At 37.8% G+C, this 23088-nt stretch overlaps 2 protein-coding genes across 4 annotated transcripts; both read right to left on the bottom strand.

Annotated features, from left to right (window-relative positions):
* Positions 1-156: 156 nt before the first annotated feature.
* On the bottom strand, positions 157-11686 carry LOC311304155 (pre-mRNA-processing factor 39). Of its 3 annotated transcripts, none has more exons than XM_084431019.1 (14): positions 11625-11686; positions 10964-11202; positions 10743-10868; positions 10413-10531; positions 8086-8253; positions 7551-7728; positions 7360-7464; positions 4508-4744; positions 4257-4383; positions 3821-4092; positions 2926-3110; positions 1071-1142; positions 812-983; positions 157-663 (listed from the first exon to the last, which is right to left on the bottom strand). In XM_084431019.1, the coding sequence occupies exons 1-14, from the start codon at positions 11680-11682 to the stop codon at positions 592-594; spliced, it is 2130 nt and encodes a 709-aa protein (XP_084287145.1). In that variant the 5' UTR covers positions 11683-11686; the 3' UTR covers positions 157-591. The 3 variants fall into 3 exon arrangements, with proteins under 3 accessions (XP_084287145.1, XP_084287146.1, XP_084287147.1); XM_084431020.1 differs by having other exon boundaries at positions 157-660; XM_084431021.1 differs by having other exon boundaries at positions 812-977.
* A 386-nt stretch (positions 11687-12072) lies between these two features.
* ganabb (glucosidase II alpha subunit b) lies at positions 12073-22457 on the bottom strand. Its single transcript, XM_084430788.1, has 24 exons — positions 22238-22457; positions 21125-21226; positions 20782-20890; positions 20426-20553; positions 20100-20279; positions 19497-19569; positions 19139-19220; positions 18199-18295; positions 17938-18118; positions 17695-17848; positions 17359-17594; positions 17116-17242; positions 16574-16653; positions 15822-15962; positions 15536-15632; positions 15323-15424; positions 14755-14998; positions 14562-14626; positions 14379-14455; positions 13938-14012; positions 13740-13853; positions 13534-13646; positions 13332-13432; positions 12073-13203 (listed from the first exon to the last, which is right to left on the bottom strand). The coding sequence occupies exons 1-24, from the start codon at positions 22258-22260 to the stop codon at positions 13097-13099; spliced, it is 2808 nt and encodes a 935-aa protein (XP_084286914.1). The 5' UTR covers positions 22261-22457; the 3' UTR covers positions 12073-13096.
* Positions 22458-23088: the final 631 nt, after the last annotated feature.

Below are 23088 nucleotides of genomic sequence, written 5' to 3'. Positions count from 1 at the left end.
CCCCTAAAAGTTTTCTGAGGTCCCTTATTGGACCCCTGGTTGAAAACCTCTGATGTGATGAATTGAGAAACACTTGTAAATGAAAAAACAACTAAAACTTTCCCTTCAACAGTTGATGTTGCAAGTCAATTAATTTAAAACTTGATTACAAACATATAATTTAAAAATTGTTTTATGTAGATTATATTTGATTAAAATTATAAGAGAGTGACTGCACAGAATCAACTGAATTTTAAAAGAACTTGGTACAAAATGGTCAATGGAAAAATGTTCACAATACATTTCAGGGTGTCATCTTAATTCACAGATAAATGACTTCAAAACCAAGTATGAAACACACACACACACACACATATATATATATATACACACACACACACAAAAATGCATTTTAAGTTGCAAGGTGGCACATAGTATAAAAATTTCAGGGAAAGTGTAACAGCCTTAAAAACACAATAATAGGTTTGTACATTTTATCCCTCACTATTTTGACACTGGCTCAAGTTACGCACTGTTGCGGCTTTTGGGGAATTGAGTATGTGTGAGTGGATCACATGAAGCAGCACCCCAGACCGCTGTCTCTGAAGAGATTTAGCTGGGAGGGTAGTACTGATTATATTGGTTCCATGGGTTTTGGTAGCTGCCATACCCTCCATACTGCTGCTGAGACACAGGGACAAAATTTGTATACAAAACACATTTTAAATCACCAATGCACCAAAGTTTAATCTTTGAAAGCTCTAATTGCCTCATACTGGGTAAATGCAGTGCTTTAACAATACGACATTCATGTGCAAATTCAATTCTTTACCTGATACCAGCTGCCATAGCTTCCATACGATCCACTCATGTCTCCGCCCATCATAGAGGGAGGTGGTGTCGTCATAGGAGCATGAGGCATCGTGGGTGGAGCAGTCTGTGGAGGCACCGTCAAGGAAGATCCATCATCCATTTTGCTCATCTTTTCTGGATCATCACTATCGCTTGAGGAATACAAAGAAGCACATTAAAAAGTCTTACACACAACTAAATGTTGAAAGGAGATCTCTGGGTTTGTTTTTGGAGGTCACCTATTCTCTGCTTCTCTCTTTGCATTGTGTTCCTGTAGCAGCTTCTGGTGCTCCTCATACATGCTCAACACACTGATAACATACAAGCAAAACATCTACCGTAAGTAACATTTAAGTAAACCTATTAATGCAAAAATCCACAAAAGAAAAAGTAGAATGTACTGAGTACATAATAAAGCAATATACACTCACCTAAAGGATTATTAGGAACACCTGTTCAATTTCTCATTAATGCAATTATCTAATCAACCAATCACATGGCAGTTGCTTCAATGCATTTAGGGGTGTGGTCCTGGTCAAGACAATCTCCTGAACTCCAAACTGAATGTCAGAATGGGAAAGAAAGGTGATTTAAGCAATTTTGAGCGTGGCATGGTTGTTGGTGCCAGACGGGCCGGTCTGAGTATTTCACAATCTGCTCAGTTACTGGGATTTTCACGCACAACCATTTCTAGGGTTTACAAAGAATGGTGTGAAAAGGGAAAAACATCCAGTATGCAGCAGTCCTGTGGGCGAAAATCCCTTGTTGATGCTAGAGGTCAGAGGAGAAAGGGCCGACTGATTCAAGCTGATAGAAGAGCAACTTTAACTGAAATAACCACTCGTTACAACCGAGGTATGCAGCAAAGCATTTGTGAAGCCACAACACGCACAACCTTGAGGCGGATGGGCTACAACAACAGAAGACCCCACCGGGTACCACTCATCTCCACTACAAACAGGAAAAAGAGGCTACAATTTGCACGAGCTCACCAAAATTGGACAGTTGAAGACTGGAAAAATGTTGCCTGGTCTGATGAGTCTCAATTTCTGTTGAGACATTCAGATGGTAGAGTCAGAATTTGGCGTAAACAGAATGAGAACATGGATCCATCATGCCTTGTTACCACTGTGCAGGCTGGTGGTGGTGGTGTAATGGTGTGGGGGATGTTTTCTTGGCACACTTTAGGCCCCTTATTGCCAATTGGGCATCGTTTAAATGCCACGGCCTACCTGAGCATTGTTTCTGACCATGTCCATCCCTTTATGACCACCATGTACCCATCCTCTGATGGCTACTTCCAGCAAGATAATGCACCATGTCACAAAGCTCGAATCATTTCAAATTGGTTTCTTGAACATGACAATGAGTTCACTGTACTAAAATGGCCCCCACAGTCACCAGATCTCAACCCAATAGAGCATCTTTGGGATGTGGTGGAATGGGAGCTTCGTGCCCTGGATGTGCATCCCACAAATCTCCATCAACTGCAAGATGCTATCCTATCAATATGGGCCAACATTTCTAAAGAATGCTTTCAGCACCTTGTTGAATCAATGCCACGTAGAATTAAGGCAGTTCTGAAGGCGAAAGGGGGTCAAACACAGTATTAGTATAGTGTTCCTAATAATCCTTTAGGTGAGTGTACCGTATGTGTAGAATAAATACAGTACTGTGCAAAAGTCTTAGGCACATTAGTATTTTCACCTAAATAAATTATATATTTTGCTGCAGTGTATCAGTAGGAAAAATCAGTTTACATTTCCAAACATTCCTTTTGTCATTAATTGTAATAATCCAGTGAGATTTTTGTATGCTTTGTATGCTTTTGTAAGGAGTCTAACAAAAGCGAGTAAGCTCCTCAGAGAGATCTGATCTCACCATCATCGATTACACGTCTGTGATTACATGAAGAAAACCTGACCTAACCTACCCGTTTATCTGATATTTCCTACTGACATACTACAGCAAAATAAATAAATAACTGGCTTAAAACCATTGGGGTGAAAATACTAATGTGCCTAAGACTTTTGCACAGTACTGTACATCACTTGTGCTGAAGCAACTTCTTCAATGGTCCGAATTAATTCTGACCTCTGTACTGTGGGCCCAAAGTCCTCAGCAAACTGCAGGCCACGCTGGGAGAAAAGGATTTTGGTCTTTGGGGAGAGAGGAGCAGCAAGCGCTTTGGCCACACACTGCTGAATCACACCTCCATTAGCCCGCAAGTCACTTGACATCTCCAGTTCCAGAAGGTTCTGGTACAATCTGCCGTTATCCTGAGGAGCCAAATGCCAGAAGATTTAAACGATTGAGTCATGAAATATTGGTATTGTGAAATATTGGTACAAAGAATAAGCTTTGTAAGGAGTAAACCACGCTCTTCCATGTCACAGTAAGATATAGTCTGAAATTCACTACTGTTCAAAAGTTTAGGATCGTTAAGATTTTTTGAAAGAAGTCTTGTATGCTCAGCAAGGCTGCATTTATTTGATCTAAAAATATAGTAAAAACAGCAATATTGTGTAATATTAATGCAATTTATAAGAACAGTTATCTATTTGAATATAATTGAACATGTAATTTATTTATGTGATGCAAACCTGAATTTTCAGCATCATTACTCCAGTCTTCAGTGTCACATGATCCTTCACAAATCATTCTAATCTGCTGATTTGCTGCTCAAGAACCATTTCTTATTATTATCAATGTTGAAAACAGTTTTCTGCTTAATATTTTTGTGGAAACACGATACTATTTGAATTATTCTCTGATGAATAGAAAGTTCAAAAGAACAGCATTTATTTGAAATAAAAATATTTCGTAACATTAAATCTATTTACTTTCACTTATGATAAATGTATTGTCCTTGATGAATAAAAGTATAATTTTTTCCACAAAAACAAAACAAAACAAAATCGTACTAAACCCAAACTTTTGAAAAGTACTGTATGTAAAATGTCTAAAATGTCAAATGCTGGTGTTTTACCGGACTCAGCTCTATGGCTTCCTGTAGAACAGCGCGGGCCCTGGCAGGGTTCTTGCACAGCTTGTGAAGGAAGCGAGCCAGTTTGATGGAGTAGAAGGCATGGAGTGTGGGGTTGTCTTTACTCTGGTCCACCGTCTCCTTCAGGAGTGACTCTGCCACATCTAAACGCGCTGCTCTCCGCTCCAGACCTACCCTCCTCAGACGCACCTCAGCCAAACCAGGCACTGTTATCTCAAGGGATTCTAGAATACGCCGTGCCTCTGAAGTATTACCTACGGGAGAGAAGAGAAATGTAGTGACAGAATGTAAAATACAGATTATGCAGTAGCTGAAGACAAGAAATAAAAAATAAACAAATCCACATTTCAATTAAAAAGCATTAAAATGTTTTATATTTTAGGTTAGTGTATTTTCTATGCTAAACTGACTTTCTCACCATGTTTTTCCTCAAATGAGGCCCACTGAAGGTGGATGCTGTGTTTGTACGGAAGATGGATTTCACAAGCTCTGCGGTACACATTACGCACCTCCTCCAGGCCGCGTGGTTCCAGGTAATGCACATACTGTAACGCGCACGAATAGATTACAAAATGCAACAGAAAAGTCTAACGAATATGGCAAAATAATAAAGCAGAGCATTATGATATTGAATATATGAATAGGTTGTTTGATCTCCTTTCCACTTACTTTATCCCAGAATTCCTCATAGAGTGCACAAGCAATGAGACAGCGCTCAAACAGAATCAGTACTCTCTCGTGCCCAGCTACACACTCTTGTTTTGAATCTTCATGGCCTTCCACAGCCGTCCCTTCAGCGGTCATTGCCGCTGTTTCAGCTTCTGCTATCTCCCAGTCCAGATAGCTCTGCCAGGCTTTCAACTGGGCTCTATCCAGAGGCTTCACGTGGAAATAAGGTCTTTTAATCTGGAAAAAAGGGAGAGGAACAGGAAGGTGAATTGACAGAAAAACTTCATACACAGTTCAGATGTTTTTGATAGAAGTCTCATATGCTCACCAAGGCTGCATTTCTTTGATAAAAAAAAAACAGTGATATTGTGAAATATTATTACAATTCATAAAATCGTTAGTTCCAGTCCTTGATGCTGATTGGCCAATAGCTTAACCCAACGGTTCTGTGTATCACTGCGCAACACCCATAGCAACAACCCTTATCAAGATATACATGTTTAAAGTAAATTTTTATCTATTAGGCAGTAAGATAATAGATAAGTGGTTTGAGAAATTATTTGAAGAGACTTCTGATAAAATGAACTGTCATGTTCCAGTGCTCAAAAATAACATTGATACATTTGAGAAAAACTTGAGTAGTGTTGACAAAAATACACAGCAAACCCAAGTGACAGTGAAACGCTTTGGTGACTGATTTGATGAAAAGGGTCACAGCATTGATTTTAACCCTTTAAAACCGAATGTGTCGTCGACGACACAGCCAACCAAGCTGTATTCATGTCACTGTAACTCTTCAACCGTTTGCACTATCAAAATAATTCGGTATTGTACTTATTACGGTATTGTCATGCTTTCCGTCTGCAAATGACAGCCGCGCGGGATGGAAGGATTTGAACAGAGAGATACGACGCGCGGCAGGTTAGAGTGTTTTGGATTGCATAAAATAATAAAAGAAACGAACAAATACATGGCGAAAGAAGTGTTAGACAGCAGAAGAGGGGATTGGGATGATTCTTAATGTAATTTGGGAGGCGGATGGCCGTTACTCTTTCACGTATCTAAGCATGTAGTGCGTGCATGTGTACAGTGCTATGCATAAGTTTAAAAATCCAACCTTTAAGGACACCAATTTTCTTTGTGAATGAATAATGTATCATAAATAAATAAATGTTCTTCCTTAAAATACAGGGTGCATAAGTCTGGACACCCCTATGTTAAATTCCCATAGAGGCAGGCAGATTTTTATTTTTAAAGGCCAGTTACTTCATGGATCCAGGATACTATGCATCCTGATAAAGTTCCCTTGGCCTTTGGAATTAAAATAGCCCCACATCATCACATAGCCTTCACCATACCTAGAGATTGGCATGGTTTTATTTCAGTTAGCCTAAAAGCTAGATTGATTTGCATTGAGAGATGATCTTATGGAAAGTACCCCATGCCAATCTCTAGGTATGGTGAATGCTATGTGATGATGTGGGGCTATTTTAATTCCAAAGGCCAAGGGAACTTTATCAGGATGCATAGTATCCTGGATCCATGAAGTAACTGGCCTTTAAAAATAAAAATCTGCCTGCCTCTATGGGAATTTAACATAGGGGTGTCCAGACTTATGCACCCTGTATTTTAAGGAAGAACATTTATTTATTTATGATACATTATTCATTCACAAAGAAAATTGGTGTCCTTAAAGGTTGGATTTTTCCTCATTTTTTTAATTAAGGCATTAAGTTCAATCTCCAAAAGAGGATTTTTTTATTCCTCTTTTAAGTCAACTTTAGCATGGGTGTCTATACTTATGCATAGCACTGTATGTGTATGTGTGCGTGCCTATGAATGCGTGCATTTGTATGTGTGCGTGTATGAAAAAAAGTGTCCTAAATGAAAACTGTGCAATGTCACAAAAAAGACTTGTATATATGTATTATAGTTTTTATACTATTTTTAGTTTCTTTCGTTCATGATTTTTTCTGTTTTTTTTCTAAATAAAAATAAGTGAATGTATTCTCGGTTTTTTTATTTTTGTCTATTTAAATTCTATTTACAAACTCACCACACACAATAATGGTCAATAACTGGAATTTGTTGAAAGCTTATCTTTTTCTGAAAAAGATGACACCTTGCACATGAAGATAGCACATTGTTTTAGAATTTTACAGTCAAAAAAATCAAATTATGTGAAAAACACCTATTTTAGCTTCAGGTTCTAACAAATGACCATGACTGAACTCACGAAATGCTCAGTGATTTCTACGGAACCATCAGAAGATCCAAAAGTGAAAAATAAGGATTTCAGCACCATTAAACACACCTGAAGGGATCGTAAACAAAGTGTGGTTTGACGTGCCGTGCAGTAACATTTTGGACGTAGAGGAAAAGAGGGTAATCGAGAACTCGTGGCAGGCACATTTCGCATTTTAGCCAACGAAAATGTTTTTAAGTATGTCACAATAGGTTTTAACAAGAAACGTTTTGTGTCGTGCCTAACAACGCCCTTCGACACAATACAGCACGGCTGCTCGTACCTTATTGCTTACTTAAAAATAACTTTTCTATTGGAATATATTTTCAAATGTAATTTATTCATGTGATAGAAAAGCTGAATTTTCAGCATCATGAATCTTCATTGTCACATTACCCTTCAGAAATCATTCTAATTTACTGATTTGGTGCTCAAGAAACATTTCTTATTAGCAATGTTGATTATTTTTTATTTATTTATTCTTTAATGTAAGAATGCAAATCTTGACTGTCACGTTTGATCAATTAAATGCATCCTTGCTGAATAAAAATATAAATTTCTTTGTTAACTGTAAAGCATCTTTATGAAAAACTGTTCAGGGACTTACAGATTCCTCATAGTTCCATCTCTTCCTGACTTCTGCCTCATTTTGTTGGTACAATTCATCTCTGCTGACCAACAGGAGCTCCTGCATCTTCTGCACAGCTTCTTCCTGCATAAAAACATAAAAGATTAAAACGATAATCTCCAGACTCGCATCAAAAGAAAACCTTCTAGCGGAGATGGAAAGTGGGTTACCAAGTCGTTGTCTGCAGGCTCGTCCTCCCCTGGCGGTCTCTCCTCTTCATCTGCAGTGATACCAGATCTCTCTTTTTTGGCTTGAATCTGGCTCTGTTTGTACTCAGACCTCACCTTACTGTACTCCTCAGGAGACAGGATATCCTGAGGCAGGTGGGAGGTTAGGTGAGTTTTCAGTCTGAGAGAAGAGACAGAATTTCAGAGAAGATCAGCCTTGTGTAACATAAGTCACCATGATTTTAATGGACTCTGAAAGCAAAATAATTTTTGTGATATTTTGGTGATCTGGATTTGTGTTTAACTGCAGGTGTTTGACAGTTTACCAATTAGGCTTTTGTTGATGCATTCAGCTGCATCTAAATATAAAGGGGGAAAGAGATCACAGAATATGAGCGTGAGAAGAAATGGTAACAAATTCTCACAAATCCATGCGTGTGTGTGTGTGGTATGTGGATTGTGTGCCTCAAATCTGAGGAGTTGTGCGAGGAAAAAAATTGTTAAGATAAATAACACATGGTCCACGAGCATAGCGTACTTTTCATAATGTGTGCTGTAGAGCTGTGTTGGGACCCTCAGTACACGGTCATAGACACTAGTCATGGACTTCAGGTTGGCCTGCTCCTTCTCCCACTCTGCGAACAGATCCCACAGCCTGTCTGAATTGAAGTCCCAGCCAGCGGCTGCAACTGCCTCCTCAAACACGCTGAGGAGAGGACAAGACTTTACTTCTCATGTTATATTGTTTCTTGGGATGTTTTATTGCTGTAAAGAATAATATTTAAAGTCATTATGAAGTATTTTTATGGCATACTGCAGTGTTTATTATATAAATGACTTATCCATGCACAGAATTTTTTTCAATTTATGTGCCCCTAGCAACGACATCTCATCTCTGATGACGTGGGACCTCAAACCAATAACTCACATGAGATCGCACCAATAGCAAACAATACCGATCCAACAATAAAATTAAGTCATTAAGTCAAGATTAGCCATTTCTCTCAGATATACGTTACAACAGGGAATAAGAGATATTCACTATTTCCATTTTATGCTGACTTTAAGTTTTAACTAAAGACTGGAATACACTACACATTTTCAAACACAAGTCATCATACATTTCCTGACTTTGTGACTGGTAACAGAGAAAAACTGGGCATCATACACTGAATAACTGAGGACCACATACTACCAGATTTTCAAGTCATTCCAAACACAACATATTCTCTCAGAAACTCGTTGATACGAGATGCATGCCAAATAAAAAAACAATGTGCGTTCTAAATAAATCTCAAAATATGAAACATGTTTGATATCCTCACACTGGACGGATTCATAGTTAAAAAAATAAATAAATAAATCGGCCATCATACACTACATAATTTTCTATGAAATCTGTCAACTGAAATCTGCAGACTAGCTCTGACTTTTGGCAACTAGCGTTGAGTATTAGGGTGGTCCTTATTTTTAAAGTCTCCAATTGTCATGCTCTTAACCCTTCAAATTGTTCCTTTATATAAGAAAATACAGCATGCCCATTTGTATGGCAGTAACATAATAATTACTGGTAGCTCAATAGCTTTAAACTTTCTGAGATTTTGATGATTTTGTAAAAAATGATCATTTGAATTGGTATTGTACCTGGCTAGTAAAATTCCCAAAAAATCTCCACATATTCCATATGCTCCATATATTCCTAAATATGTATTTTAGATGCATATCTCAGTTTACTTATTGTAGAAACTAAATCCAAATGAATCCATCCATGACCTGGTTTAGCAGATTTACCTTTCCTGGTGGAATCAATACATATTTCTATTGATGATCACCTTGGTTATTGTTTGGGTTTAGAGCACATTTTTTGGTTTAAAAAATTACATTACGTTCCTTGAAATTGACCCGGAACTTTGGCCGAATCAAGCAGATTATCAGGAGGCACAGGCAACCATACATGCAATGAAAGTAGTCGAGAGAGGAGTGGCTCTGATTCAAGAATACAGTGGCTATCTCACACACTCTGAAGAACAATTGCAGTTTCTCCTTCATGTGGTGGAAGATCACAGACGGATCTATCCAGACTGCAAAAAGTCAACACTGGCTGCTGAGCATCAGAAATGAGGGATTGTTGAAAACTTTGTGCTTTTTTGAGATTGTTGTCATTGTTGTCATGTCAGTGTTGCTCTGATTTCAATAAAATGTAGTTCATTTGCAGCAACTTTTAATATTACTTGCATATCACAATAACGCCGCACAGCTTAACATAGGCAATCTTCCACATGATTGAGCTACCTCTAAATATAATTTTTTTGTCAACATTTTTGCATATTTCCCATTTTGAAGTTAAAAGGAACAGTTTAAGAGGTTAAATCACTAACATTTTGCACACAAAAAAAATTGGACTTGATATGGACCACCCTACTGAGTATGTGTTCAAACCCTAATTCGTGCATCTTTGCTGCTAGTGCAAAGGAGAATAACTGTATCGTAAAGGTATTTAGAAACTATTAAGTAGCATTAAATAAATATAAATCTCTTTTTGCTTAAGAGCACTTGCTGAAATTATTTCTGGTTAGACAGAGCTTTGACAAAGATGATGCAACTAAAGTTATTCAATAAAATCTGCTAATATATTATCACCACTTCATCTCCTGCCTCTTTCTCTTCCCCTGCATCTGTCTCTTAGTTGGTAGAGTTACCCTGGCATCGGTGGCGACAGACTTTCAGACAAAATCTGACATTTCTGGAAGGACAAAGAGATCTAGTAACAAACAGGGTCTAACAATATTATAGAATAAAAATGGATGCTGAAACTGTATCCTGGGGGAAAAATGCTGCAAGGTTAAAGTTTTTTCTCATTCATACCTGCGGATGCGCCGTGTTGAATCTGGCAGGTTCATGTTGAGCGTTCCCAGCAGCAGGTTGATGTAGTGGATCCAGAGATCAACACTGAGAGGAATGGCCTTCAAACCTCGTTCACACACCTGTCACAGGAACCAAATAGAGCTTTACATCTCCGCTGCAATATTATGTACAAATCATGTTTTAATATTTCAAAATTGCAGACCAATCAGAACAGTTAATATAATGAAATGACAATCATGGCAGATGATTTTTTTTTTCTGTTTTGAGATTGTTTCTGTTCTTTTGTATTCTCATACAATGACTGAACTGTCAATCTATGCATGTTCTTACTTCTTCAGCCTTATCGTTGTGTCCGGCCTGTCTCTCAAGATCCACAAACTTTTTCCAGTAACCATAGCACAGTGGATACCTGACCAGAAATGCATTCAGGGCTTGACGGGAAGCTCTCATGTGGCCCTGTAATAAATAATGAAATGAAAAACATAAAACCAAATTACATTTTGGTGTCGACCCAAAAACAAAGCAATGTGATCCGTTCTCAACCCATTCACCTCTTGTTCACAATACTGCAGAAGGTCAGTCCAGCTGTTAAAATCTTGAGGATTGTCGCTGGTAAGTTTCCAAAGCCTCTCAAAGTCTGTCGGCATCTCTCCCTCCTCCTCCTCTTCTCCTTCTGCTGTGTAAGATGCCGTTGAGATGCCTGTGTCTCCTCCATCAGCACCACTCTTCACTGACTCCTCAATATCTGGTTTAGGAAGGTCTGCAACCTCAGGCTCATAAAGATCTGTCACTGAAACCAATGTGTTTGATTAAGTACATTGCAGTGTACTTGGGTCATATCGAAGTCAACTTATGTGGCAGTGGCAGCAGCTAAAACTGTAATATATTATGGATTTAGCTATCTTGCTATAATTTGTTTTCTTTCTTACATATTCCGTTGACGACAAGTGCTTTAGAATATTAATTACTCATTAATAAATGTTAGTCTGCAATTTAATAATCGTATTAAACTTGACATTAGTGTGTCAAACAACTCTTGCAGTATCAACATACTCAAGTTCGAATCAATAAATCACTGATTAGTTAGCTCGCTAGCTATTGAAGACGTGCTCGTGTATCTGATGCATAAAAGCATTTAAGAAATGAATACGACAAACCATTCATACATGCTTACAAACTCAGTATTTTATTAAGTAACTTTTAAAGGGAAACCTGGAGGGTTTGTGAGTTCCCCGTTGTTGCTCGGGTCTCCTGTGCCTTCCGCCGCCATTATTGACCACATAACAAATGACGCATAGAATGTGCGACCCCTGATTTTTTATTTTACTGTCGCAGTAGATTGACGATGGCAAGGCCGCCGCTGTCTGACCTGAAATCTCATGAGAAAACATCTTAAAATTTAGTTTTACAACAGGGTGTGAGTGACATGATTAATATACATTAAACAAAATCGTCTGACACAGCTTATACATGACTACGAAAAATATTGTAGTTGTATGAATCAACACAACACAATACAAGCTAAATGAGCTATTTATTTAAGATTTATTGGTAATTACTTTTCATTTCAAGTTGGCAATTTTAAATGGAATTAGCAACCATCACATAATGCTATAATTAGGCATAATTGAACAAATAAAAATGAGAGCAAACAAACAAATGCAGTTGGGAATGTACAGTTAACCTTTATTACCACCTCATTTGAACATCCATTAATCAAAAATTTAGAAATTACATTTAGTCTAACATTTCCACAGCTTTCAGGGTCACCCTCAAAAATGGAATGAAACAAACTAGAAAATCAGCAACACAGAGCAGTCACATAGGATGGTCAAATGGGAATGTATACAAATGCCTCTTTCATCAGAGGCCCTGCCTAAAACACCTACTTCAGTAATTTCGACAAGTTATCAATTTAAAGCGGATGACAATAAAATGAACTTCACAAATTATCTTCCCCATCACAGCTGAAATAATTATAAATGCCTGACTGTTTCATTCTGCTTTGCTGGCTCAAAGTGAAAATCACCCTACCCACATATACCCAACATATTCAAGTGCTCTACATAAAAATGGCAAAAAAAAAGAAGCAATAAGAGAAAATAAACTCACAGATTCAGTCAGTAGGTTATTCCCGTTGTAGAATCCAAACCCAAGAGCCCCCATCAAATTAACAAGGCCATAGAGCTTAAATAGTAGTCTCTAAAACCCCTGATGTGCAAATGTGATCATAGTTAAACAATTTTCTAGAGCTTTTTTGTTTTTAAAATGATAAGAAAAACAGCAAAGATTTGTGAACCTGATGTGTCGTCTTCCTTGAAAAGGAACAAATCTGTCAAAACAGATTAACTTCCAGTTTTTAAACAATTAACGGCCTGATTTGCAGCCCTGAAATTATTTAAATCCACTGCATGAATCAGTTAATCTGACTTTATCACTACTTTTTTACCATGTGAAATTAAAAACAAAGCTTTTGACTTGTGAATGACATTACATTTAAAATGAAAAGCATTTACTATCTGACCCTGCCATTTCTTTTTAGCACAAAAATCTCTGACCCACTGCACCACTGTTCGCTTCTGAATTGTCATGATGATTTTGTAAGTGCTTAATGTGTTTATGAATTAAAAGTGAATTTTTCAATTTTCTTTTTGGCTGATTTTTTTTTTTTAATTGTCATCTGGCTACTGCAGCAGCAGGGTCCAGTCGTTCCCGGCGTTCATCCCAGGTTTACGAAGGGTTAGCACTGACATGGAGGCATCAAACTCAAAATCCACAGGGGTTTCTTTACCTGTTTGAGAGAGTGTGGGAAGATTACAATGCCATATCTCAAATATTGAGGTAATTTCCATCAGAAAATACAGTATTAAATTAGTTTCTGATATTACAATGTTGAGCAGACTTGAATAAATCTCTTACCATCCATTTTAAGAAGAACCTTTCTGGGCTTGCTGGCACCCAAAATGAGAACTTTTTCAATCCATGATGAAGTTAAGAACTTACAGTCTGGGCACAGGTTGCTGAGATTATAAATAAAAACATTTTAGTTAAAACTTTCTGCAGTAAATTATACAGAAATTTATCCAAAAAAGTTTGGACAATGACAGATTAACATAAATACCTGGAGGTGAGAGCATTTTTGGCAAAGGTGAGTCTCCGGTGAATTAATTCGGTCTTTGTTTCATAGTTAAAACTATGGCCATCATCAATGTAGAGCTCACCTTCTGCAAATTTCTAAAGAGAGAGAGAGAGGGAGAAAAAAATAAGTTACAATTATTCTGTTACACAATTTGTTTAATTAGTCAACAGAGAGAACTAGCTCTTTACCTTAGGGCTAAGGGCCACATACAAGGTGTATGGGTCATTTTCCATGCAAGCAGATGACCTTCGAACTCTGTCCTTCCGAGGGATGATAGAACCACCACGCTGGAACACTGGGATCTAAAAAAGAAAAGAAAAGAAATTATAGTTGATATAAAACTCAAATAAACATTCTCTTTTTTTTTAATAAGGAAAGCCTCTTACAGAGCTAAGAGTGACCGGGATGTAAAGATTCTGCACGCCATTGTGTTTTTGAAAGGTGTGGACATCATACCAAACCTGGATATAGACAAGAAAAACAAGAAGCATCAACATGGTGAAAGTATGATGCAAGTAAGCGAACTAGAGTTAATCTCATATAAAATAAGTTTTTATATCAATTTCCATTTATTCTAACATTAAAGCTCTCATGATGAGCACAGTTTTGACCTAGACACATTGATGGATGTGTCACTTTTTATGTAAAAACAAACAAATAAGCTCTAGTTTATGTCACAGGGCAATGACCTATGACTTGCCACTTGCTATGACAAGTTGGTGGCAGATTACTAAGACATTTTGTTGCACAAAATTTACATAATCGCCCAGATTGCAATACTCATCAATATTTTTGACATCATTCAGTCTTTAAGTCAACAGTATTACCTCTTCGGCTCCAGGAAGATAAGCAGTGACTCCACGAGAGCCTTCCTCTGTGACTGGGTGAACCAACAAATCTCTTCCTAAACAACAAAAAATAGAAAGACTTCATCAAATACTCCTTTATAAATTATAGACTGACTCATATTAGACTTTAACTAAAACAATTTTTTTTTTAAACAATCTCACCAATTAGGTATTCGTCATCAATGGTGAAAGTTGCTGTATCCTTTGGATAATCAACCCAAAGAGGTCTGAGGCATGACAGAAAAGAAAGAGCACAAACGTAAAATGGAGCAGTACTTTTGACTACACAAACAATCCAGTCTACTTGAAATAATGAACAATATTCTAAACAAGCATTCACAGGGACTGCACTCACCTCATGACTGGCATTCCGGTTTTGTGCGCATGGTACAACAGCTGGTACCAGTATGGCAGAAGAGCGTAACGCTGGCGGATTACCTCACGAACGAGTGCCGTGTTCTCTGGACCAAACAGCCAGGGTTCCCTGCGTGTGGTGTCTAGATGGGCATGAGCACGGAAGAACGGCTGATATGCACCCGCTTGGTACCAGCGAACCAGAAGCTCAGTGCTGGGATTCTTAAAAAAGCCACCTACATCAGCTGTGTGCAAGAAGAGAGATCAATTATTAGCATGATTACAAAATGCAGAAAGATAAAGTTACACACATGTACTTTGCATTATACATGGAATCTGTCTGCAGACTGTAGAATGGAAACCTCTCTTAAATCGAAATATACACATACTCCTGCTAATTATGTGTTTGTTATTAAAAAATTTGCCTGATTTGATTGTGCTTTCAGCTATTAGTGAAACTCTAATACTTATTTTAGCATGTTAAAATCCATTTCTCCCCAAAAGCAGCACAGAAGATGAAATTTCATTTGGGCCTAGTTATCATCACCACTACAAAGTTAATTACTGACCTCCACAAAACGAGATGCCCACAAGCCCAAGACTGAGACACATGGGAATAGAAATCTTCAGATGGTCCCACTCAGCTGCATTATCGCCAGTCCAGACAGCACCTGATGAAAATACACAAACCTAAATGTCTCTTGCACACATCATGTACAATAAAATGATGATGGCGTTTCAGGCTTTAAGTTTAGTGTGCACAAACAACCACATGAATTCACCATATCTCTGAGAGCCGGCAAAAACGGCTCTGGTCAGCACAAAAGGCCTTTCAACTCCACCAGATCGCTGAACTTGACCTTCGGCAGTGGCCCTTTGCTGCAAAATAATACACAGAGGAAATTAAGGAGGAGAAGAAAATAATTATTTATTTTTGAAGAACATTTAATGCAGGTGGTAGAGTATAAAATAATTGTAACTTTATGTTTCTCCTTATATTAGAAGTTATAATTTATTATAAGCTACAAAATACATGTTGGTTCTCATACATCTTGCAGAGTTCCTCACCACATAAAGTCCATAGATATTGTGTAGGTCTCTGTGCTCCCAGTTTCCATGTAGCGCATCTTTGTGCATAGTGACCTCTGGGCCATTGAACACGGACGGTTCGTTCATGTCATTCCAAGTAAAGAGGTTCTCCATTGAGCCCTGAAAAGCAACATGTAGAGTTGTGACAATGCGATTTGTTTTGTCGTTTTCACTTTTAACTTCGTGTCCTAACCAGATGTGAGGCAACAACTTCCAATGAAAAAGAAATTTGTCTCTTCACGCTGAGTGCAAAACTGCACAAAACCACTAGGAAGATATACTATATTAATGTATAATTATTAGGAATGGGAGACATTAGACTATTGAGATTTGACAGTGAGAAAGACCACCTAACAGAAACCAGTGATTGATGTCCTTCACAGTTTGGTGAACAGCCTTGATATAAAGACGTCTATATGCAAAATCTGTTTGTGTATTCCGCTTTGAACTTTTTTTTGCACTCTGCTTTTGTGAGCATAAGCACTTCACACACAGAAAAAATGTAGAGGGGAAATGGAGCATAAGACTAAAGCATCACCACATCCTGTCAGGGTGAGATGATGGGAGAAACAGGTAGAGCTACAACATCTTCTTGAATAATTTTTCTGCAACCATTAGAATAAGGAAATCATTCAATCTAACACTCATTTTGGACTAGACTGTTATGATTCAACAGTTTCAGATCCTTTTTTTTTTTAAATCAGGGATTTTACTTTTGAGAAAAGTCTCACCTCATACTGCTCATAGGAGAACATGCTGGCCCACCAGGCCCTCATTTCTGGATTTGTAAAGTCTGGGTAACCAGAGTTTCCTGTGATAAGACCATGCCAAAGCAATGAGAGATGCATTTCAACTACAATAAATGTTATATTAAGCATCTCATCACAAATACCACATATGTTTTTAGGTCATAGTGAAGTTACTTAAACTACCATTTAAGAGTTTGGGGTCAGTAAGATTTTCTTTTTACAGAAATTAATACCTTTATTCAGCAAGGATGCATTAAATTGATCAAAGGTGACAGTAAAAAGATGAAGTGATGCTGCTGAAAATCAGCTTTGCCATCACAAGAATAAATGACTTTTTCAAATATATTAAAATAGAAATACAGTTTTCTTAAATTGCTATAGTTCACAATATTACTGTTTTTACTGTATTTTTGATCAAATAAATAAAGCCTTGGTGAGCTTCCATTCAAAAACATAAAAAACCACCAACCTCAAACTTTTTCCAAGTACTATAAGGACATTATATTTAAAAACAAACTTCTCACCAGGCCAGCACCAGCCTTCATAATTTCCACCATCTTTGTTCTTAGTGTAGAAGTCCTTAGAAGTAATCTCGTTGTGGATCTTGTAGCCACTATCAACCTTGATGTGAGGATCTACTATAGCCACCATCTAAAACAAAATTGTCATCGCAAAATCTTTCAATCAGACTCTTCTTCATACTTATGAATGTTTAGAAGAAAATCATACCATACTACAGTTATACAAACAACTGTGGCGTGGCTGACCTTGCGTCTCTTGTCCATTAGGCCCTGAAGCATCTCTTTAGGCTGAGGGAACTTGTGTGGATCCCAGGTGAAGTAGCGCTTGCCATCGGCATGCTCGATGTCAAGCCATATGAAGTCATAAGGGATGTCATATTGGTCAAAGCCTTGGTCCACTGACTTCACATCCTCCTGGTCGTTATAGTTCCAGCGACACTGGTGATAGCCCAGACTGGCCAGAGGAGGGAAGGACTGGGTGCCTAGATATGCCAAACACACAAAATATACTCGATTCAGGTCTGTACAGGGTTTTGTGAATGGTTTGGTTGGTGCAGTTTAGAGCTTATAGCTGGCATTTACCTGTGAGAGAGGCGTACTGTAAGAAGACATCTGATGGTTTGGGCCCAAGCATGATGAAGACATCAATGATACCACTCTCAGAGAACCAACGGATGTCCGTCTGAGGAGTCTCACTGGAGCCTTGAACAAAGTCTAGCATCTTACCAAAGACAGTCTGAAAGGAATGACAAAATTAACCATTGAAGAGTTTTAAATACACTATAATAATAATAGACAACATAGAAAGCCCTAGTGACCTATTACCTTTCCTGCTGTATTAGAACTGATGTCAACCCAGGTCTCGGCTGCATTAAGCCAGAAAATACCCATGGTTCTCTGCGTGTTATGGGCTAGCATGACAGGTACAGATCCATACAAGGCCATAGGGTTATAGAGCTCATACTGAAACACATCTAGGTTATACAGTCTGTATGGATCCCCACCACTAAAAAAAAACAAAAACATTTTGTGTTTACGATTTTTATAGGAGGTATATTTTGATTGTGTGCTAAGACATCTACTCACTCTGTAGTTTTGAGTTTTAGGTTGTCAGCGTGCTCTGGAATACCGTATACATGTTCTACACCCGGCAAGGAGAAGTCTAAACTTATTGATGTGGGGCCTAAGGAAATATTTTAAACAAAACAATATAATTATTAACATTTGATTGCTGTGTGAAAGTAATCAATCAAGTAATCAAAATGTCCATCTCTGTCCACCTCTGTCCAAGTCCATCTCTGTTAGCTTTGAAGCCATCTATATGCTCCAATATGTCATAATGTACTCCAAAAAGTTAACTACACACCATTCAAAAGTTTGGGGTCAGTAAGATTTTTTTTTTAAAGAAATTAATTATTTTATTCCGCAAGGATGCATTAAACGGACCAAAATTGACAGTGAATACATTTATGTTGTTATATTTTAAATAAGTGCTGCTATTTTGAACTTTTTATTCATCCACAAAAATATTAAGCAGCACAAATGTTTTCAACATTTACAATAATAAGAAATGTTTTGTAAGCAACAAATATTAGAATGCATATTAGAATGAAATTCAGCTTTCAGAATAAATTACATTTTAAAATAACTCTCAATATTACTATATTTACTGAATTTTTTATCAAATAAATGCAGCCTTAGTGAGCATAAGAGACCCATACCGACCCCAAACTTTTACATGATAGTGTGCACTTTTAAAATTTCCATTTTCTCTTCTGGGAAATCAGACCAAAATATCGATGACTCAATTGGTCAAAAAAAGTCAATTGGCTGCTTTAAAAAAAAAGAAAAAGGAATAAATGGAGCAATTCCAAGAGAGTCCTCACACCATCGGTGCGCGGGCCCTAATAAACCCTTTGAGATGTTTCACCCAAACTTTGTTTTAATAAGAAACACTTAAATACTGATAAGAAAACTGCATTAGTCAAGCAGTTTCATGGGGCTTTTAACTGACATAGGAACATACCATTTGGTTTGGTATCTGTATGAGATTTAAATGTCTCTTCCCACAGACCATCTTCCTCTTTATCACTCTCTCCATCTTCATCCTATAGTGAGGGAAAATATGACAAAAAAATTGAACAAAAAAGAACCTGGTTTCAGTTCTCAAATGCATAACGTTGCAATGTGATGTTCATCAAGTAATACTTCTTTAGCTACTGTGGTACTTTCACACACGTCAGTGTTGCATAACGGCTACATTTAGCTGCTAAACCAGATCAGGCGCAGAAACCGGACATGCTGGTTTTAACTGAAGACGTGGAAAGATGACACGGAATCATTTACCTGGGCACACCCACAAACGCACACATACAGCTACTAACCTTCTCGCCTTCATCTTGCTGTTGATCTCCATCTGCACTCTCTTTAACCTCAGCACCATCTGGTTGTGCTTGCCTTTGATAAAACACCCGCATACACACAAAAGAGAGATTAATAGTCAGGCTTGGGTACATGATTTATATCCATTAACAAAATCTCAGTTGCTCTGCAGCAAACTTTCCTATATTTTCTGAATCCTGAAACCCATCACAGTTTCCACGAAAATATTAAGCAGCACAACTGTTTTCAACATTGATAATAATTGAAAATGATTCTTAAACAGTAAATCAGCATATTAGAATGATTTCTGAAGGATCATGTGACACTAAAGACTGGAGTAAATTCAGATTTGGCATCACAGTAATAAATTACATTTAAAAAAATTTTTTTTTAAAGATAGAAAAAAAATATTAAATTGTAATTATATTTTACAATATTACTATTTTCAGTAATACTGTGTTTTTGATCAAATTAATGTAGCCTTGGTGAGCATAATAGACTTATGCTCAAAAACATTAAAAACCTCACCAACCCAAAACTTTTGATCGGTAATGTACATGTATGCTTCCCAGCTTCCAAATAGGAGAGAAAAACTCAATACTCACGTGTCCTTGCGAAGTCGCAGGTGCTCAAAGGCCAGCAGGCCGCGAGAGTTGAGGGATAGCAGCACCTCTGGCCCCTCCATGATGTCCAGCCTAAATGGACGGGCACTAACAATCAACCTCTGGCTCTCTGCTCCCAGAGACAACACAATGCCATTTTCATCCTTAGACAAAAATGAGAGGCTGAGGAAAGAGATACAGAGAGAGAAAAAAATTAGGTAGACAGGGGAATCAGAGTAAAAGGAAAGAAGCGGAGACGAGGTTACTCAGAGGATCACAATAAATCATGCATGTGTTTGACTGTTCTCTGAATTTCATTGTGCACTCACGGCTCAGTACGGGGCTCTGCTATGAGTACGTCTGGCACCTCAAAGCGAGGCTTCAGAGGTTTCAACTCATTTATCTTCACCCGCGTCATATTCCCCTGCAGTCTGTAGAGCTCCAATAGCAAATGCACCTGCAAACAGCAAGAGAGCAGACCAAATCTTGACTTTTGTAACAAAATATTGTAAACAAGAGGGGCACACTAAAGTCTTCTATGGTTTGAACATAAAATAAAAAACGACCCTGAGTGAATAAACCACTGAATATCAAGAAATGCTGCAGCGCTTTTAATAAAATAAAATAAAACAACACAAAATTCCTGTTTTGAAAGGTATCTCTTAACGGAGAGCATGAAGCAAACCTTGTTGTTGTCATTGATAAGCTGGAGGGTCAGTCGAGAGTCACTGAGCTCCAAAGTGTCCAGAAGAGCACGGTATGGGGACTGACCCGGTTTGAGCGCCCGTTGACGTCTATGGACAATCAGATACAAAAATCGATGTATATGTAGAGTCTTTGCAGATGCAAGTAAAGCACTCTCTAAACTACCACAGCAGAGTACAGGGTGAATAACCTCAATTTTAAGTATGTTGGAATACTACAATAATGAGAATTTGTGATCCTTGACAGGATTTTTAAAATGGAATGCTAGTTGTACACTGTAGAGGTCATCTATACAGTACTGGATTACAGTATAACTGACATACTTGCAGAAGGCACTCTGATCGCAGGTTTTAAAGTTTCCCCGATCCACAGCAAAGGCGCTGCTGAACAACAGACACACACAGACCACAGACAGCAGCCCCATCCTTTAAAAAAAAAGAGGAGAGAATTTAAATTAGAGTAGGTTACTGCTATGGATCAGGTTTGAGTAATGAATGAGCAGGGTGGAGTAACAATAAAAGAGTCAGTGCTATGTTCCCTTCCTTTCTTGCCACCCTTGAGGATCACTTCCTTGTCTGTAATTAGATGACCAGGGTGTAAAACTGTGGCTGGTAATTTTGCTTTATGCAAATGACAATCGACCTCCTCTAACAAACCCCAGACAATCTCAAGTTTTTTGCCACAGATCAGTTACTTAAAATGGCACCAAGAATAAAAAGGCACTCTGGATTCACTTCATGATGACATTTGTGCAATTTGAAATATTTTTGGCCCTTTTTAGTACTGGGGTATCATTATCAGTCAGTGAAGCATCAGAGATAAAGTGCTAACAGGATAACAGCTGTCATGATGTATCTTTTGTATAGTTGTATACAAATTTCGTACATTTCAAAAAATGTTACTAAATGTATTAAAAATGTCAACTAAATACTCAAATCGCTCCCTAAATCTTAACCCTTTTTAATAAAATTAAATAAATAAATGACGGGTCGGTTTTAGACTCAACTAGAGCTGGATATAATAATCTGCAAACTATTTGGATTTTATCTAGCATTGTCATTACACAGATCAAACCACTATCTCGACCCCCCGATTGCATTTATCTAATAAAAAAAAAATCAACGCCGGGATGAGATGTAAATAATCAATGCAAGATATCCGTATGGAGTAAAATACATCAACCCTAAAGGTGTACAGTATAAAGACATCAATGTCCTATAAATTAAAACATGACTCGTCATAATGCCAGCGATAGCTCAGCCACGCATTCACATCTACTTTTCGCTTCCTCGTTCAACACCTGCAGCAGATTTACAGCCCAGCGCCCACACGAACTGCTCAACGATTAGCTTGAAATGAAGACAGATGCAAGTAAAAAAAAAAAAAAAAAAGGCATGAAGACGAACAGTAATGATAGCCAAAAGTCTTTGTTTTACCTTTCAATGGAGATAACCGCCATCTTGGACTGACACACAACGTTAAGCCCAGCCTCCCGGAGGTTGGTTAGTTAGCGTGTTTGCAAGAACACTATTGGGTGACAACCGAGTCCCTTTAGACCTTTAGACCACTCTTACCATGGAAACGAATCCATCTGATATGTATGCTTGTGTAATGTGTACACCAGATAATTGTGTGATGAAACTACATGTTACTGTTCTATCATGTCAATTTCTAGTTGTTGTTTTGTATTAACTAGCCAGTTTCTGATGATTAAGACAAAACCTACATTAACAGCACTCAATCTGTATGCCACTGGTTAAAGGGATAGTCCACCCAAAAGTGATAACTCTGTCATTAATTAGTCACCCTCATGTCATTCCAAACCTGTAAGACTTTCGTTCATTGGAACACAAATGAAGATCTTTTTGATGAAATCTGAGAGCTTTCTGTCCCTCCGTTGATAGCTATGCAACCATCACTTTGACATCAAAAAGTTCATAAAGAGATCGTAAAACTAATCCATATGAATTGAGTGATTTAGTCCAGATTTTCTTAAGAGACACAAATGCTTTAAATGATCAGATTGAATTTAGGCTTTTACATAAACATTAATCAGCGAACATAAACAGAAACACAATCGAATCTGTTTGGCGTGCGAGAACAAACCTCTTGCGGAAGCTCAAACATGCTGCGTAAGACGAGAATGAACCTCAATGTTTCTTGGACGTCAATCGAACATGCTTGAGCTTCTATTAACCACAACAGCTGGGTGAGTTTATGAATATTTATAAGCAGATAAAAGCCTATATTCAATTTGGTCATAATATAAAGTGATCGTGTCTCTTTA

Source organism: Rutilus rutilus, assembly GCF_951802725.1.
Source record: "Rutilus rutilus genome assembly, chromosome: 14".
NCBI lineage: Eukaryota > Metazoa > Chordata > Actinopteri > Cypriniformes > Leuciscidae > Rutilus > Rutilus rutilus.
Note: the sequence above shows the minus strand (reverse complement) of the source record. Positions and strands in the feature narration are given on the sequence as shown.

What these genes read in the sequence shown, in the direction of transcription:
- ganabb (XM_084430788.1), bottom strand. Translation starts at nt 22,260, where the DNA reads ATGGCGGTTATCTCCATTGAAAG. An exon ending in TGATGACGAATACCTAATTG is followed by an intron (nt 14,456 to 14,561) that starts GTGAGATTGTTT and finishes TTTGTTGTTTAG; the next exon opens with GAAGAGATTTGTTGGTTCAC. An exon ending in ATGTGGCCCTTAGCCCTAAG is followed by an intron (nt 13,647 to 13,739) that starts GTAAAGAGCTAG and finishes CTCTCTCTTTAG; the next exon opens with AAATTTGCAGAAGGTGAGCT.
- LOC311304155 (XM_084431019.1), bottom strand. Translation starts at nt 11,682, where the DNA reads ATGGCGGCGGAAGGCACAGGAGACCCGAGCAACAACGGGGAACTCACA. An exon ending in ATGAGGAATTCTGGGATAAA is followed by an intron (nt 4,384 to 4,507) that starts GTAAGTGGAAAG and finishes TGCGCGTTACAG; the next exon opens with TATGTGCATTACCTGGAACC. An exon ending in AAGCCATAGAGCTGAGTCCG is followed by an intron (nt 3,111 to 3,820) that starts GTAAAACACCAG and finishes TTGGCTCCTCAG; the next exon opens with GATAACGGCAGATTGTACCA.